This window comes from Nanorana parkeri, unplaced genomic scaffold, assembly GCF_000935625.1.
Source record: "Nanorana parkeri isolate BGI_ZX_2015 unplaced genomic scaffold, ASM93562v1 scaffold224, whole genome shotgun sequence".
NCBI lineage: Eukaryota > Metazoa > Chordata > Amphibia > Anura > Dicroglossidae > Nanorana > Nanorana parkeri.
Genome location: NW_017306492.1, coordinates 186,478 through 204,551, shown reverse-complemented (window position 1 = coordinate 204,551; position 18,074 = coordinate 186,478). Strand labels below are relative to the sequence as shown.

General features: G+C 43.6%; 1 protein-coding gene across 2 annotated transcripts in view; it reads left to right on the top strand.

The window, feature by feature from the left end:
• STK38L (serine/threonine kinase 38 like) overlaps positions 1-13,569 on the top strand; it is a 45,160-nt gene extending 31,591 nt beyond the window's left edge. The window contains exons 6-14 of one of the 2 annotated variants that reach the window (XM_018556086.1): positions 257-380; positions 968-1,122; positions 2,840-2,942; positions 3,496-3,557; positions 7,605-7,722; positions 8,849-8,972; positions 9,110-9,205; positions 11,263-11,372; positions 12,820-13,569. In XM_018556086.1, coding sequence (XP_018411588.1) covers positions 257-380; positions 968-1,122; positions 2,840-2,942; positions 3,496-3,557; positions 7,605-7,722; positions 8,849-8,972; positions 9,110-9,205; positions 11,263-11,372; positions 12,820-12,947 — 1,020 coding nt within the window. In that variant the 3' untranslated portion in view covers positions 12,948-13,569. The remainder of the gene's footprint in view (positions 1-256; positions 381-967; positions 1,123-2,839; positions 2,943-3,495; positions 3,558-7,604; positions 7,723-8,848; positions 8,973-9,109; positions 9,206-11,262; positions 11,373-12,819) is intronic. The other variant, XM_018556087.1, reaches the window with a different exon arrangement.
• The last annotated feature ends 4,505 nt before the right edge of the window (positions 13,570-18,074 follow it).

Here is an 18,074-nt window from a genome sequence, read left to right as displayed (position 1 = left end):
TTTATTCCCATATGTAGTGTATGTTATTTCAATATATATTTCCAATCCTTCTCCACCCTATCCAAAGTTAAGTAGAGTTAAGTTTCAATAGGAGAACTTATTTAAAGTGATAATATAAAAAAATAATTTGTAATAGCAATTCTGATCCTATAAATGGTAACATGACCTCAGAGTTTATTGTAACATTTTGTCCATGTATGCAGAAATGTTCCGGCTTTGCATATGGCGCATCTGACTTGATTATTTGTTTCTATAGGTGGCTCATATTCGTGCTGAGCGAGACGTCTTGGTGGAGGCTGACGGTGCCTGGGTGGTGAAAATGTTCTACAGTTTTCAAGATAAAAGGAACCTTTATCTGATCATGGAGTTTTTACCTGGAGGTAACTTTTTTGTGGGTACAATTGGGAAAGGTTGGAACTATTGTTGGGCTTAAAGCTGAACTCCAGGCAAACAGCGAAATATACAGCGGAAATGCACATAAGGGAACTGTTTTACTTTGTATTTCTGTCCATCAGGGCCTGAGATTAGCACAGCTCTGCCACACAGCATAGCCCTGCATGGCAGGGCAGAAGGCCGTTTTTCTCTGTTACAGTTCAGTAGCACTTACAAGTCTTGTCCTTCTCCCAGCCTTTTGACTGGACAGTCAAGGGAGAAGCAGCATACTTGATGAGATCATCACGCTGTCCTCCTATCAGCATTTATCTTGCATTGCAGCACAGCTTACTGGTTTCCTGTGCTGCTTCTCTCTCTGTACATAGGATTGTGAGATGCTGATATTAGGTCAAATATATGTACTTACACTGCTTTCATAAAAATAAATAATTTCCGGATTTATTCATGGATTCAGAGCTGCATTTATTTGTCTCTTTTATGTCTGCCTGGAGTTCAGTGTTAAATGTTGTGTGCCTCTGTTAAGCTTTCCCTTCACTTCCTGTTTTGTCTGACACCTGTCGCCTCACTCATCTAGGTGACATGATGACATTGCTGATGAAGAAAGACACGCTGACAGAAGAGGAGACGCAGTTCTACATTGCAGAGACTGTGTTAGCCATCGATGCAATTCATCAGCTGGGCTTCATCCACCGAGATATCAAACCAGACAACCTGCTGTTGGATGCCAAGGTGCTTTTATTGTTCCTCTTTATGGTTCATTTTTATATCCCTATAAAGTTTTCTCTTTAAGCATGTTTTCTGCTTCACAATAACCCTGCCATGATATGAGAGATGTAAGTGGGCTGCTGACCTCATTCTGAAAATACTAGTTGTCTGGCTGTTACTGCCTGTGTCATTGGAGGAAGGATTCATTGAAAGGTGTATTTGACCTTTTTCTAAGCTGTATTAACCTTTTACAAGCTGCTATTGTAGTCTCATAGACTTGTAGAAGCAGTTCTAACGCAAACAAAAGCCCATTGACACTGGCACTTATGCTGACCCACTGGCTCCTGTTCTGTCTAAGTCATTATTCCAACATGCGTGGCGCTGATGAATTTGAAGAAAAGCTAGGATGTCTTAGCTGTGTGCTTGTCATGGGTCATTGATTTAAAACTGGGGTTTGTGGTGGTGGGGGAAATCGGCATGATGGCCAAACAGCTAGCATGTTCTCAAGTCATGGTCAGTAGTGGTACCTTACATGTTGTGTTCATGGCAGGCTTCCTTGATTGACAAGCATGATTGTTTACCCTGATTAGTTGAGTCGGCTCATTGGACAGTGAACCTACTCTGGCAATATTTTACCTGGAAAAGTAGGAACGCCCAAGACTCCAAGCTAGATGGGAACCGAGCCAGGAGATATGTCAGGGAGCTTTCATTGCTGATGTTCTAAGACATCTAAGAAACCAGCTGTTCAGACAGGCCACCAGACCCCAACTGTAACTGGGAACTGTTTGGCCCTACATACTTTTTGAATTGCAGTACCGCCCCATGATGTACAGCTTAAAGTCTGTCTAGATGTGTAACTCCCTGCCAGCTTGATTTCTTATCGTTCTTTGGTATCATTACTTGGCCTGATTGACAGTTCTGATCTAAAAGCACAATAGAGGTTTTATTGTTTTGCAACAGCCCGGAGGTGACTGTACTGGAAGGAAAAGTGCTTTCGAAATCTGGGTGAAAAGCTAAGCGGCTGAATTCAGCTATAATAACAATGTTTTCTGAGCACCACATCTCCAAACACTGATTTAAAGTGCATGTCTGGGCAAAATGGCAGAAAACATGCAATACAGTCACATTTCTCCATTGTATATTCTTTTAAAAACTCTGCAAGTGGAGATAAAAAATACTGTTGATCCAGCAGAAATCTGGTGCACTTCTAACTTCCTGTTTTGAGCTGACCACCCAAATCTGTTGCTGCTCTGAAATCCCAAGCAGTGTTGTCAGCCCTGTCTGGTGGACTATAGATATTTGCCTATCCCCCACCCCTCTCTGTTCCCCTCCACATGCGTTAATTTCAACTATGCTGCAGACTTGACTCCCGAGGATCTGCTTCTACACTAAGTGTAGAGAGAGGGCTCTTGGGAGATGTAGTTCTGGGGGCATGCCTATGTTAATAGGAACTGAGCTCCCAGCAGAAGCCCCTGCAAGAATTTTACAAACCTGGTGATGTCCCATGGAGTAATAAAAGCTTTTTCTCGCTACGGGCAAAAGATGAAAAATTAATTTTGAGCCACGATCTAGAGGGGATGAAGGAGGTTTGGGGCCAATTTGATTTATGCCTATAAAAAAATTAAAATACTCGAGCAAGCATGAGAATGCTGCTACTATACTAAATAGAACATTTGTTTTTTTTTTATGACGACATCGTTCTGTGACGTGTGCAGTTGTACTAACCTGGTTGATTCTGCAGGGTCATGTCAAGCTGTCTGATTTTGGTCTGTGTACGGGACTGAAGAAAGCTCATCGGACTGAATTCTACAGGAATCTGACCCATAATCCTCCTAGTGACTTCAGTAAGTACCATTTTGCCTGTTTTACATATTCCATACATCTCTCGTACACACGCACATTTCCCAATGAAACACAATGAAACACTGCAAGTATAGAAAAATTCCTATTGATCTGCCAGAAAACCAGTGGGCTCCTAACTTCCTGTTGGGGCTGACAACACTGCTTCTACTGCAAAGAATTCCCAGCCAGCACCGTCAGCCCTGCCTGCTGGATTATAGAACTCAGATTGTCCTGTTCTGTCCCTCTCCACTTGTATACATTGATTTATGTTTCCAAGAAAGCATTGCTGCTGCCTTGGGGGTAAACTTTGAACTCCTGTGGTAATATAAAGAATATAGGTGCAGGAGCTGTTGCAGGGATTCACAAGACTTTGAATCCATTTCATAGCATTTCAGGCAACATGCAACTATCTACTCATTGTGCTTTCTTTTTGTTGGTCTGTATAGTCCCTTGGACAGCATGCAGCCTTCTTTTTTATAACCTGTTCAAAGTAAAACATTTGGCAGTGTTTTTGTACCTTGTACATCATTATCTAACCAATCTTTATCATATCAGCGTTCCAGAATATGAACTCAAAGAGGAAGGCAGAGACATGGAAGAAGAACAGAAGACAGTTGGTAAGTACACAGGTGGGAAATAAAGTTTGTATTTAAATCCTTGTAGAGTATAATAGATGTAGCGATGCTAGAATAGTGAGACCACATAGAGCACACGTTAGTATCTGCACATTTCTTAAAGGAAATTATATTTGCATTCATTGGTTGCACAAGAGCTTATTACATAGGTATTGCTATTATCGGGACATACAGTGAGAGACCAAAAGAGACACAGACAGCAAATAAAAGCACTGGCAGCCTTCCATTACTCTAATTGGAAAAAAAATCCCCATCATCAATATGCTAATAAAACATTTAACCACTTGCTGACCGCAGTGTTTACACCCCCTTCCTGTCCAGGCCGTTTTTCAGGATTCAGCGCTGCGGTACTTTGACTGACATTTATTCCGTCATGCAACGCTGTACTGAAATTAATTTTATACCATTTTTTTGGGAACAGATAGAGCTTTCTTTTGGTGGTATTTCATCACCAGTGGGGTTCTTATTTTTTACTATATAATGAAAAAAGTACCGAAAATGTCGGAAAAATGTTATGTTATAAAACAATTATTATTACCCAAATTTTTGGCAAAATATAAAAGACGGGGTCACGTCGGGTAGATAGACACCAAACATGTCAAGCTGTAAAATTGGGGTGTGCCCGCGAACTCGCAAAAACTACCATACCCAAAATTGGCCATAGGCGATGCTTTAAAACAGGGGCGCCCACTATTTTTCGTCTGGAGATCTACTTTTCAAATGACGAGCTCATTGAGATCTACCAACGAAAAAACACCTGCAATTAGGGGCGGGAGGGGGGGTGCCGGTGCATTGAAGTCAATGGCACCGCAGCCAGGCTCCGCAGAGGGCGGCTTCGGGGAAATATTAGGGGTCTCCTCACCGCTCTGCATTAGTTCTGTGACAGCGGCTCCGTCCTCCGCCCTCCCCCGCTGCCGGTTCCTTCACTTCTTCTCGGATCCCCGCTGGGGAGAGCAGCGGGATCCAGAGAAGCGACGGGAGGAGAGGACATGGCGATCTACCAGTGATCGCTACGCGATCGACTGGTAGATCGCAATCGACCTTGTGGGCACCCCTGCTTTAAAAGCTTTTACAGCTCATCAGTTTAGTGTTATCGGTGATTGATGGCCCCAAAATTATTGCTCTCACTGCGACGTTCGTGCCGATATGTAACATGTGCGATGTAATGGATGCAATCGTCGTTTCTGCACGTAGGCGCACTCAACACATGTTTGCATGTGTATGTGGGGGGCGGGGGACTTTAAAAATGTATTTTTTATTTTATTACCTCCAGAGAAGCTGATCCCCAGAGAAGCTGATGAAGCAAACACCTGCTTCACCAGCTTTTCTCCGGTATCTGTACCGGAGAGTGACAGAGGAATGCTCAAGTGATTTAATACACATCACTTCCTGCATTCTGAAGAGGAGATCAAACGGAGCTCGTGTACTGAGCTCCGTTTGATCTCAGTCCGCAGAGCTGCTGTGCTTGTCCCGGGCTCACACCAGGCACAGTGGAGCTCGGGATTGCCAGCAGCGGCTGCAAAGGAGGGGAGGGGCGCACACCCGCAGGCATATTACAAGCAATCGGGCGTCTCTACAGACGCCCGAACGCTTGTATGTAAACAGCCATCGCTGGCTGTTTACATTCCAGGCTGATTTCCTGCTCGTGCGCGCCGCCTGGCGGCGGACACCAGTGGGATGGGACGTTTAAAAACGCCCACCCACCCGCATTCAAGAAGCTGCTGTCCGGCCGTTTAATTACAACGGCCGGACAGCAGGTGGTTAAATAAAACCGTTCAGTTTTCATTACATCTTTTTTTTTTTAGACCCAGTGATGTCATCACTAATTCTCTGTGCCGGTCTATGCAATGCCGCCAGATCATGGCTAGTGGGAGAGGGGGCCTCAGTACTCCCCTCAAGAGCCCTCAGTCCTAATGGAAGCAGTGAGCTGACTCTTGCAAATTTCCATGATTGATGGATGTCAGGGCATTTACAGACAGGCTCGGTAATGCCCACATGTGATGCTGAGTCACTATGATTGAAAGAGCTGATATCCAATTAATAAAAAGAGCGGGCAAGGGGCAGCAGGCTGGGGAGGAAAGTTCTAGATGATGCTGAACGACCTCCAGCCAGCAAATCAGGCGGCTCTATCTGACTTGTTGTAGCTTCTAATGTATACTATCAGAAGTGCAGTAAAATCTAAGTAAGGATTTTCAGTACAGCTGAAAGGAAGGCTGGAGTTCAGCTTTAAATTATCATATATGTGCAAGCTTGCCTAGGAAAAATGTATATTGACCCCCCTGATGAGGCTTGAAGAGAGACAATCACTTTGGCTGTTCAAGGTAAAGCGCTGATAGCCCCACCTCCCAGTAAAGTATACTCGCCTGTCCACGTTCCTTTGCTGCCCGCCTGCTCTGTTAGTGCTTTAACTCTGTTGCTCCAAGGGCTCAGGACCTCTTGGTATTGGGAGAGCATGTGACCCTCCGTATGTGACAATGCTCAGGTCTAAGTGACCAGTTGCTAGGTCTGAACACTGTCACAGGGGGAGGGGCAGTGCCGTCATCCACTTGGATAAGCTCCCACATCTGCGCTTACTCTAGTTTGGCTCCTACAGCGGGGAGGAGGTGGTGGATTGGCAAATAGCCCGCACCCCCAGCAAAGAATATCAGCAGACACTGGAACTTCGCCCTGAACGGCCAAAGTGATGGCACCTCTCTAGTGCACTGACTGCTCGTGACTGTAGAGCTCACCATACATGTTACATTCTGACTGTACAATCTCCTTTAGATTTTCCTAAACTATCCAATCAATGGGTATCCAATCAGGCAGGTTCTGCACTACATAGTTGTTGGTAAATCTAAAGGAGATCTTACAGTTAGATTGTAACTAGAGGTGCACCGAAATGAACATTTTAAAAACGAAACCGAAATGAAAAAAAAGTCAGTCCGAAACCGAAAGTTTTTTTTTTCCAAACTTTTAAAAAATATTTTATTTTTTATAAACTTTTTAGTTTTGATTTTATTTTTATTAAATATTTTTTACTTTACGGTACTTCAGGGAATTATTAGGGATCTAAACAGACCCCTGATATTTCCTTTTTCAAAATAGAAAAAGAGATTGAGAACACAGAGTCCTCAATCTCTTATTCTGCAGCCCCTGTTACCAATGAACAGGAATCCTCTATACTGAGTGTTCCTGTTCATTTATAACATGTGGACAGAGTGTGTTTTAGCATGTCCTCAATCATGAATGATTGAGTACATGACTTCCCATTCATTCATAATTGAGGATATAGTAAACATTCTATGTCAACAATTATTTACACACACTCGGCGATCACTGACTGCTTGTGCCCACTCTCCATCCTGACACGCTGTCACAGGAGGCTGGGCGGGGCAGGAGGAGAGACGCCGGCCGCTCACAGCGCACTCCTCCCGCAGCGCTCGGCCCCCTGTGACCGTTTCTTTCCTCCCCACTAGGACACAGATGCATCGCCATATCAGCAGAAAAATTGCACTTTCGGCATTTAGCCAAAAGTGCCATTTTCGGTTGATATGTTTCGGCGGCCGATATATCGGTGCATACCTAATTGTAACGTGTGTGCTGAACTTAAGAAAGATGCTGAAATGGAATAGTTAGGAAGAGATGATACCCCTCCTTTGAGATTGCAAGCCCTCACGGGCAGGGCCCTCCTTACCATCTTGTCTTGATTTGTATTGTAACTATAATGTCTTCCTTATATTGTATATTGCTGCACAAACTGTTGGCGCTATATGAATCCTTTAGTAATGATAGTCACATTCCTGGGATATTATCACGTGACACGACTGAAAGGATGCTAAAATCTGAGTTACTGTGCTGAACAGTGTATTTGACTCGGTTGGTTAAACCCTGTGCTGGTAAAATCAGTTTTAATTGTCCTGTGTGCTGCAAACCATCAAAACCTGATGAGATATCTGGTCACTATAGCATTCTGCACTTCTTTGCTGTTCCACTGTTATATATGTCTTGTCTTCTCCTGATCTAAAGGTTGTGTGTTGCATATTTTAGGCGTACTCCACAGTTGGAACTCCCGACTACATCGCCCCAGAGGTCTTCATGCAGACCGGATACAACAAACTTTGTGACTGGTGGTCATTAGGCGTCATCATGTACGAGATGTTAATAGGTATGAAACGTGAATCCGGGAACTTTATATCCAACATCGCAGCTGTGCTGAAGTCAGTCTACTTTGTTTATTGTAGCCTGTGTTTTACATACTCTAGGAGGACTGCAGCCTCTCCACACATGACTCTGCAGCTTTTAGCTCATATTGCCATGTGTGGGTGGCTTGTGTTTTCATAGATCCAGATTCAGGGCCTTTCAGAAAATGAAGTTACAGTCGGGCTTGGGGAGCAGCTTCAAACGGATGGCAAAATGCACATTTCTGACCCTTTGCATGTAGGCTGTGTACCCTGAGTGATTTTAGAGTTGATCTGTGAGCTTAGAAATATTAAAGATGCCAAAGCTGAACTCCAGGCAAACGGCTAAATTAAAAGATGAAATACACATGTGGGAACTGTTTTACCTGCCAAAGGATTTGTATTTTTCAGTTCTGAGATTTGCACAGCACTGTCTGGCAAGGCAGGAGACCTGCACTTACAGGCCGGTCTCTCCCCCAGCCTGTGATTGGACAGCAAAAGGAGAAAAAGCAGATCGAGTAGTTTGTCTCTCTGTCACCATGCTCTTTCCCCTATTAGCATGTTCCTAGCAAATAAGGGCTGCAGCTGAACTGATTGGCTCCTTGTGCTGCTTCATCTTCCTCTCTGTCGAAGGTTTGCTGTACAAGGACTGCAAGAAGCTGATAATAAGTCAAATATAGGCACCATCACTAAGGTGCATTAATTTGTGTCTTATACCTGCCTGGAGTTTAGGTTCAAAGGTGCAATCTCCAGGGCTTTCTGACTTCAGTATTATTAAATTATGTAAGGTGGAAGAAGTATGCAGGTTATCAATTTAAGGAGGGATGAAGGAGCATCCAAACTGGTTAACAATGGCAGTTTGCATTTCCCTTTGGTGATTGGTAACCTTTCACTGCACCCTGCACACTTGAGATTTGGATAAGGGACGAGTCCTTTCATCATTTGATTCTTCCCAGTTCCTGATCTCAGCTCCAGGAACTCTGTAACATAACCAATGTTGTTTGATTCATCTCCATGAAATTTAAGGAATTCTGACACTTAATTGTTGTGCTTGTTATGCCAGTGATTTATTCAGGCCGATATAATTAAAAGTCTTTGTTATGCTTTACACAGGATATCCTCCATTCTGTTCAGAAACGCCGCAGGAGACGTATCGGAAAGTCATGACCTGGAAAGAAACACTTGTTTTTCCTCCCGAGGTGCCAATATCCGAAAAGTCAAAGGATTTAATTCTCAGGTCTGTGTCGGATCGCAGTCACACGTGTGGGGAAGGGGTGTCTGTGTATTGGGGGTGCACACCGGATCGTAGCATGTCATTCAGGATCAGTTTGTCAAGGAACTCTTGTCCATTTTTCACACATCCTTTTGTTTCAGGTTTTGCACTGATGCCGAAAACAGAACTGGCGCAGGCAGCGTTGAAGAAATTAAGACCCATCCTTTCTTTGAAGGCGTGGACTGGGGCCATATAAGGTACCGATGATTTTGTATATCATTTTACATGTGTGGATGGTCCTTTTTAGAAAATCAGGCTTACGCAGATCACAGGAGTTCACTTACCACGTGGATAACACTAAATTGATCAAGGAGGAAAAGAGAGCATTCTGACAAGGAGAAAAGAGAGCAGGCGGGTGACCCCCCTCAGTCTGCTGCTGCTCTTTTATTGTTCAGTCAGCAGACTTCCTGCTCCTCTAAATATTTTCTGTCTTGCTGTCACATCAATGGAAAGTAGAGTGAAATCTTCCCAACAGAGTCCTGGGCAGCAGTAAAAATGTATGCAAAGCTTAAAGGAGAACTATGGGGTTAGGGCTTTTCCCCATAGTTCTCCTTTAAAAGGTACTTGAATGCATTTTTAAGATATACAGTAACTCCTGAGTTTAGTGTCACTTTAAAAGGAGAATTATGAGGCAAGTGATTTTCCCTCAGGCTCATAATCTGAGCCGACCTGTGACAATGAAACTGTCACAGGTCGGCTAGAACTATGAGGTGAGTGAAAAGCACTCACCTCATAGTTCTCCTTTAAAAGGTACTTGAATGCATTTTTAAGATATACAGTAACTCCTGAGTTTAGTGTCACTTTAAAAGGAGAATTATGAGGCAAGTGATTTTCCCTCAGGCTCATAATCTGAGCCGACCTGTGACAGTTTCATTGTCACAGGTCGGCTCAGATTATGAGCCTGAGGGAAAATCACTTGCCTCATAATTCTCCTTTTAAAGTGACACTAAACTCAGGAGTTACTGTATATCTTAAAAATGCATTCAAGTACCTTTTAAAGGAGAACTATGAGGTGAGTGCTTTTCACTCACCTCATAGTTCTAGCCGACCTGTGACAATGAGACTGTCACAGGTCGGCTCAGTAGATCGGGAGGTGAGCGAACACATACCGGCGTTCGCTCACCTCTCGATCCTGTCACGGTTCTCTGCCGTGACAGGGGAGGGGCTGGATTCCCCCCGCTCCGATCCGCCAGCGCTGTCTGGCGGAACGGACGGGGGAGGGGGCGGGTACAGCTGTCTCTGCCTCTAGATAGGCAGAGACAGCTGTCAATAACGTAGCTGGGCGGATCCCGGCATAATTGTCGGGATCCGCTTCAACTGCGGCGTCTTAGTATACCGCGAGCAGCAGCTCGCAGTATACTGAGCCTAGGGTGACGGGAGGACGCTAGTTTGTATCCTCCCGTTACCCTAAGGAGAACTATGGGGAAAAGACTTAACCCCATAGTTCTCCTTTTAACTATTAACAATAATGTATTTTATTTGTGTATCACTCGGCTGTAGATCCTCAAATCATCTCTGAGTTGGTGCTGACACTGTCCTTCCTTCTGGAGGGGGGCTACTTTTGTTCCCCATGGTCCCTGTGTGTGTTGTAAAGTAGTCACCACATCTGTGCCTTTTAGTGAATGAAAAAAACAAAACAATTTTGACTTGTAGATGGAAAACAAAAATGGAAAAAGAGAGAAAATGCTTTGAAGCTGAACTCCATGCAGACCTAAAAGTCCCTAATTAATGCAGTTCTGTGTTCATGATTACATCATTCTATGTGTTTAACGAGGAGTACCTACAAGTACCTACATTTGAACTGGTATCAGCCTCTTGCAGCACCTGTACAGCAAAGCTCAGACTGCGAGAGGAAGAAGCAGACAAGGACCTAATAAGTTGTTCTGCAGTGCTCATGTGCTAACAAGGAACATGCTGATATGAGGAGAGAGATAAGCTCATCACTGTGCCGCTTCTCCTTTCACTGTCCAGTCACAGACTGGGGAAGGGAAAAGATCTGCAAGTGTTACTGAACTGCAGAAAAAAAAAATGCCAGGGCTGTGCTGTATGACACAGCTGTGTAAATCTCAGACCTGGATGGGCAGAAATAATAATCATTCGATCTGTATTTGCCTGGTGTTCAGCTTTAACGCTTGGGTTTATGAATAGCCCTGTATGTATCCTCTCTCTCTGTGGTCTCTGTCCTTGTCTCCGTCTATAGACAGTGAGCAGAAATATTTGGAATATGCCTTTATAAGTTCACCATTTCTTACAGAGAGAGACCGGCAGCAATTAACATTGAGATAAGAAGCATTGATGACACTTCCAACTTTGATGAATTCCCAGAGTCTGATATATTACAGCCAGGCATGGAGACACATCATGGTAAGCAACAACTGAGTATTTTATACATAGGTATACAGTATATACAATGGGCATGACACTGGCTATATACAGAGCAATTTTTAACCAGTTTTAGATGCAAAAATCGCGTATGTCTGGGCAAGAAAACAATAAAAAAAATATTCTGTACAATACACACACACATTTCTCCACGTTTTATCCTTTTAAATCCATTTGAAATCCATGGGCTCCTCATTTAGTTTGGGCTGACAACACAGTGCCACTGCTGCACTGAAATCCCAACCAGTGTTGCCAGCCCTGCCTTGCTGGACTATATAACTCCATCTATGCCTGTCCCTCTGTCCCCTCCACCTACATACGTGTTGATTTCTGTCCCAGCAAAACCGTGCTGCTGCCTTGCCACCCAAGAGCCTGCCTACATCTGTGCAACAAAAGGGCTCTTGGGAGGTGTAGTTCTTGGTGTGCCTATGCCAGTAGGAACTGACCTCCCTGAAGAGTTTTTACTGTAGGATAATGAGGGGAATTTATCAAAAGTGAAGCAGACAGAATCTGGAGCAGTTGTCCATAGCAACCAATCAGTTTCTATTCTTTTTTAAAGCTTAACTGAACAATCTGAAGAGAGAAGCTGATTGGTTGCTATGGGCAACTACTCCAGATTCTGTCTGCTTCACTTTTGATAAATTCCCCCTATTGTATTTATTTTCTTTTGTGCAGATTCATTTTTCCAGTTGATAATGTATTGATATATAATGCTGCTGCTAGACTCATCCACCTAACCAACCGCTCAGTGTCTGCAACCTCCCTCTGCCGATCCCTGCACTGGCTTCCATCCTCCGTCCCCCTCTGCCAATCCCTGCACTGGTTTCCAATCATCCAAAGGATAAAATTCAAAATATTAACAATCACTTACAAAGCCATTCACAACTCCGCCCCTGATATATCTCCAACCTGGTCTCAAAGTATCACCCTAACCGTCCCCTCCGCTCTTCCAAAGACCTCATGCTCTATAAGCTGCCTCATCAACTCCTCCCATGCTCGCCTCTAGGACTTCCCTGGAGTCTCTCCCATCCTTTGAAACTCTCTACCCCAACCTGTCCGATTATATCCCACTCTGACTGCCTTTAGTCGATCCCTCAAGACTCATCTCTTCAGTGAAGCCTATCTCACCTCAACACTTCAACCATCACGTTCTCAAACACTTCATCCCCACACAGCTACCTCCTCATGTATCACTGGCCCCTCCCTTTTTAGATTGTAAGCCCTCAGGGGCAGGACCCTCCTTCCCATCTTGTCTTGAGTAGTATTGTGATTGTAATGTCTTCCTTATATTGTAAAGCGCTGCGCAAACTGTTGGTGCTATATAAATACTATGTAATAAAAATAATGTCTTCCTTATATTGTAACGCGCTGTGCAAACTGTTGGCGCTCTATAATTCCTATATAATATGCATTTTTTTTTTTTCTTCAGTGCCAAACACCGCAGAACCCGACTACAAATCCAAAGACTGGGTCTTCCTAAACTACACCTACAAACGCTTCGAGGGTCTGACGCAGCGCGGCTCCATCCCGTCCTACATGAAATTGGGAAAGCTATGAGTTTCGACGACTGCCGCTTCTCGGGTTGGGGGAAGGGAGTACACAATACTCAGGTAGCTGCCAAGCCGGACTCGTTGGGCAGACTGATCGCTCCGCCGAGAACTCGTAGAACTGGTATATACCCCAAGGATAATCTGCAGGAACCGGATTCCTTATGACTACAGAACCGTGTTGGCAGAGCCAGCTGGAATACTTTTTTTTGGGGGCTTAGTTTTCCCTTGTTGGAAAGGGATGGGACTTAAGTTATCTCGCGAGGGTACTACATGGGTGAGCATTAATCATATCAATTCCTCTCCGAATGCTGGGCACCGAGGGTCTGCTCTGCCGTGGCGTCCTCTGCACTGTGAGGCCCTGAAATTCAATTGCTGCCATTTTGTGTGTCACTGGCCTCTTGGGATACGACGACCGCTCAACAGTCACGGCGGGATTACGGGCTGCCATGTGCTACGTTGTAACGAGGCAGCCGCCCTTCGATAAGGGAAGAAAGTCAAGAATTTCATTGTTACTTCACATTTTTAAAAAAAAAGAGGTTTTTAATTTGTAAAATTATTTATTCTGCCGCGTATTGAGGTTTGTTTCTGTGCTTGGCTTATGTTTTTTTCTTTTTAACTCTCTCCATTTTAAAGGGGTCATGATTTGGTTCACTGGCCATGGAATTTCTCTTAATCTCTTTTAACGTTCTGTCCATTTGTTTTTCTGTTTTTGGTATGAAAGGTGGGAGATGTAGCACTGAATGAAAAGAGTGTACTAATAGGAAATAAAACTGTTTAAAAGGAAACGTCAACCTGTATTCAGAGACTTGGTTCATTGACTTTTGAACTGACTGGACCGACAAGAATAAAAAACCGTATATAGCTCAGGGACGCTGTTGGTAAGACCGGTGCCCAGTCTGCTTGAATGTCATTTAGCTTTTTACCCCACTCTTCCCATTGGAATGTTTGGTTATTATTAGAGGTGCACCGAAATGAAAATGTCAAAAGCGAAACCAAAATGAAAAAAAATATCAGGCTGAAACCGAAAATATTTTTTTTTAATTTTTAACTTTTTCAAATATTTTATTTTCATTTTATTTTTTATACATTTTAAATTCTTTTTATATATATATTTTTTAAACGTATTTTTTATTAAATATTTTTATGTTTTACTTTATTGTTGGGGGCTTCGGGGAAATATTAGCGGTCTAATCAGACCCCTGATATTTCCCTTTTTAAAATAGAAAACGAGATTGAGAACACAGAGTCCCCAATCTCTTTTTCTGCAGCCCCTGTTATGAATGAACAGTAATCCTCTATACTGAGTGTTCCTGTTCATTCATAACTCGTGGAGATAGCATGTTCACCATGTCCTCAATCATGAATGAACAGGAAGTGGTGTAGATCACTTCCTATTCATTCACAATTGGGGACACAGTAACCATACTCAATCATTTGGAGGGCTGTACATATACTTTTGGCCATATAGTAGGTGTGATAGTCAGGTGTCCACTAAAGTTTAGACATATAATGCATCTCTTGAGGACTTCAGTGGGAAGAGCATTAGTTAATCACAAATCTGAGGTTTTCCTGTCTAGTGCACACTGCAATTTAGATGAACGCAGGAAATGCCAGCCTTTGTACTGCATCTTGCACTGTTCTTTAAATGTATTTGTTGCATGTGTGGAATGAGTTTTGTACTGGAAGAGACTATATACAAATATTTATTTTCTGTCACTTTTCACTGTCCTTTCATAGTGATAACAAGTATCTATGCGTAAGGCCATTTCTCCAGTATTAATACAAGTTTTACTAGGCTCAGGTCAATCGCTAATACTTTGCTGCCCTCTGCTGGGTGAACTGAGATGACACATGGTTTTATTTTTGGCTCAGTGCTGCCTTTTCTGATATGGTTCTACTTGAATGTCAATCCACAAGAAAAAAAAAGAGAGTTTACACATGGTGCTGCTCCTGTGCTGGTTTACTGAACAGGTCTCATGTCGGGCAGGGCTATTTATTCCCTTGTCCTGGGATATGACTCTGCCATGCTGGAGACTCTACATGCTACACCTACAGTATGTATCTACAAAGATTCTGTGTGTCCTTCTCCAGGGCAGAGATAACTTTGGACGATCAAAAGACCAGGCTCAAAAAACATACATAGAAGGTAGATCTAGAAGACTTTGGCTGAGAAGAGAAACATGCCAGGAGCCAAACTTTCTACACTCCCAACAGTGAAATAAAGTTTCACTCTCTTTTATAGCTCAATTGAACTTTCGGTTTAAATCCGCTAAATAAATTACAGGAGCATCAGAACAAAGTGTGCAAAGTCTTTAGAGAGCAGCCACAGCCTGAGTAGTAAATCCTGTCCCCTGCCAGCATGCTATAGACCCATGCTCTCTGTGTGGAAGCAGTTCTCTCTCTGCAGTAGTCCCCCTTCAGTCAGAAAAGCTCTTACTACCTGCTGATTGGAGAGCTCTAGCTCTGACTCAGCAGGGGGTGGGGAGTCGGACCTCTGCAGAGAGACCCCTGCTTCCACACAGAGAGCAAGAGATCTTCTCTGCAGCATACTGGCAGAGGACAGGCTTTTCTAAGCTGTGGCTGCTTTCTATAAAAGATAGACTCGGACTTTACACGCCTTTTTGTTTTGATGCTCCTATAATGTATGTAGCTGATTGTAGTGAACTTAAAGGGAAAGTTTAATTGGGCTTTAAAAAGGCATTTGTGTGTAAAGCCAAAAGTTTTTTGTTTTTTCCCCCCCCAAAACAAACTAAAGTCTGGCCATACACCTTACAACCATTGCAAGACGTTTGTCTTGCGATGGTTGTAAGGTAATTAAAAAAAAAAACGTACGATCTGCCCATCTTGGACAGGCAGATCGTTCTTGCGGGCTTCCGATGACCGCAATGCTGAACGGGCAGTGTGCGCTTGCGGCATTTATCTTACGAGCACGCCACGAACCCGCCGACAATCATACGATTCTTGGCGGGTTTTCGAACATGCTCATAAGATAAAAGACGTGCGACCGTACAGTAGAAACGGTCGCACGCCTTCCATACACCTTGCAATTATCGTACGATCATCGTAAGGTGTATGTAAGCTTTTTCACACCTTTTCCGTTTTGATGCACTTGTTAACAGCAGACAGACTTGACACCTGGGAATGATCCCATGGTTGTAGAATCACAAGGACCACTCATAATAGGTTTTATTTTATAGAAAGCCATTGTTTTCACTAGAGGGTGCTGCCATTGCTTAAACCTCCTTCCCCACGGACTTGTATTGTATGGCAATGCCAATCATTAAGAAATCAGTTGTGCCAATAAGGGACAGCGGCAATCTCAGGATAGGTCAGTGGAGAGGTTGTCTGTGTGACTGATCACTCCAGCCTAGGGCCAGACAGGAGAAATATATATATATATATTATACACACACGCCAGATTAGTATGACCACCCCATCAGTACTTAGTTGGGCCACCTTTTTCCTTCAATACTGCGGCGATTCTTCTTGGCATTGACTCCACGAGATGTTGAAAGGTGATGCGAGGAATCTGACACCATGCCTGATGAATAGCACTGTCCAGTTCTGTGAGATTTGATGGTTGTGGAACCAGCTGCCTGATGGCTCTTTCAACTTCGTCCCACAAATGCTCAATTGGATTGAGATCTGGTGATTGTGGGGGCCACCTAAGCAAGGTAAAGTCTACCTCATGTTCTTGAAACCACTCCTGCACAATATGAGCACCGTGGCATGGCACATCGTCTTGTTGGAAGAAGCCTTCTCCATTGGGATACGCCATCAACATGATAGGATGAACTTGCTATTCAGATGTTGTTCCACACGAATTAAAGGGCCCAAATCATGCCAGGAAAACATGCCCCAAACCATAACACTGCCCCCACCAGCTTGAAGGGTTGTACTCATGCATGTGGGGTGCATGCTTTCATGCTGTTCCCGCCAAATTCTCACTCTGCCATCTGCATGATGTAACTGGAAACGTGATTCATCGGACCACATGACTTTTTTCCAATGCTCGACTGTCCAATCCTTGTGTTCCTGTGCGAATTGGAGACGTTTTATCTTGTTAACTGCAGACAGCAAAGGTGTTCGAACAGGCCTTCGGCTTCCATATCCCATACGATGCAGTGTACGGCGAACAGTGCGTTCAGAGATCATTTGAGAGGATCCCTGATTAAGATCTGCAGTAATTTGATGCACTGTTGCCCTTCTGTTGTCTTGTACCAGTCTTGCCACTCTCCGTTCTGCCCTAACATTGACTAGTCGCTGACGGCCACAATTCGCACGTTCAGACCCAGATTTTCGGCTGACAGTCCAGTCTTTAAACACTTTAACAACAGCTGCTCTTGAACATTTAACGAATTCTGCTGTTTTGCTGATACTCGCTCCATGGCTCCGAGCGCCAACAATCATCCCACGATCAAAGGCTGTTAAATGGCGTTTACCCGTATCTTCATAAACAAATCACTTCTACTGTCGTGGTAAACAACCTGCTTCCCTATTTATAATGGTCTGGCCCTCTAGCAACTTCAGCGCGGAATTATAGCTAATTTGCCTACAAACGTCAGGTGGTCATAATAATATGGCCACTCAGTGTGTGTGTGTGTGTGTATATATATATATATATGTGTGTGTGTGTATATGTATATGTCTCGACTGTTAATCTGTTCTTCCATGGTGATCATATACCCCGTTATTCGCCTCTTCTCGGGGTGAATACATTCCGTTAATCTTTCCTCATACCTGAGCTCCTCCGTGCCCCTTACTCCTTTAGTTGCCCTTCTCTCTTTATTCCTCCAACATCTGTTTTTGTGAACTGGCACCCAGAACTGATCTGCATATTCCGGATCATCTTAATGCTTTGTACGCATTTTGCTTGTGTTCACACTAGTTGCAAAGCTGGACCTGAAATGTAGTCATTCCTCTAAAACCACACTGTGATTTCACTACTTTTCTTCTAATTGTTATGCAAACTCTTGGAATTGATGTTTGGAGGAACTTGTAGGCGAGATGATTGCAGGGATGAGATCAGCATAATGACTCTCTGCTATAGGCCAGGTTGAAAAATGAACGCCTGTTGAAATGTTCCTTTTTTCCCCTCCTATGCCTTAAAGTTTTTATATGTATAAACAAAACT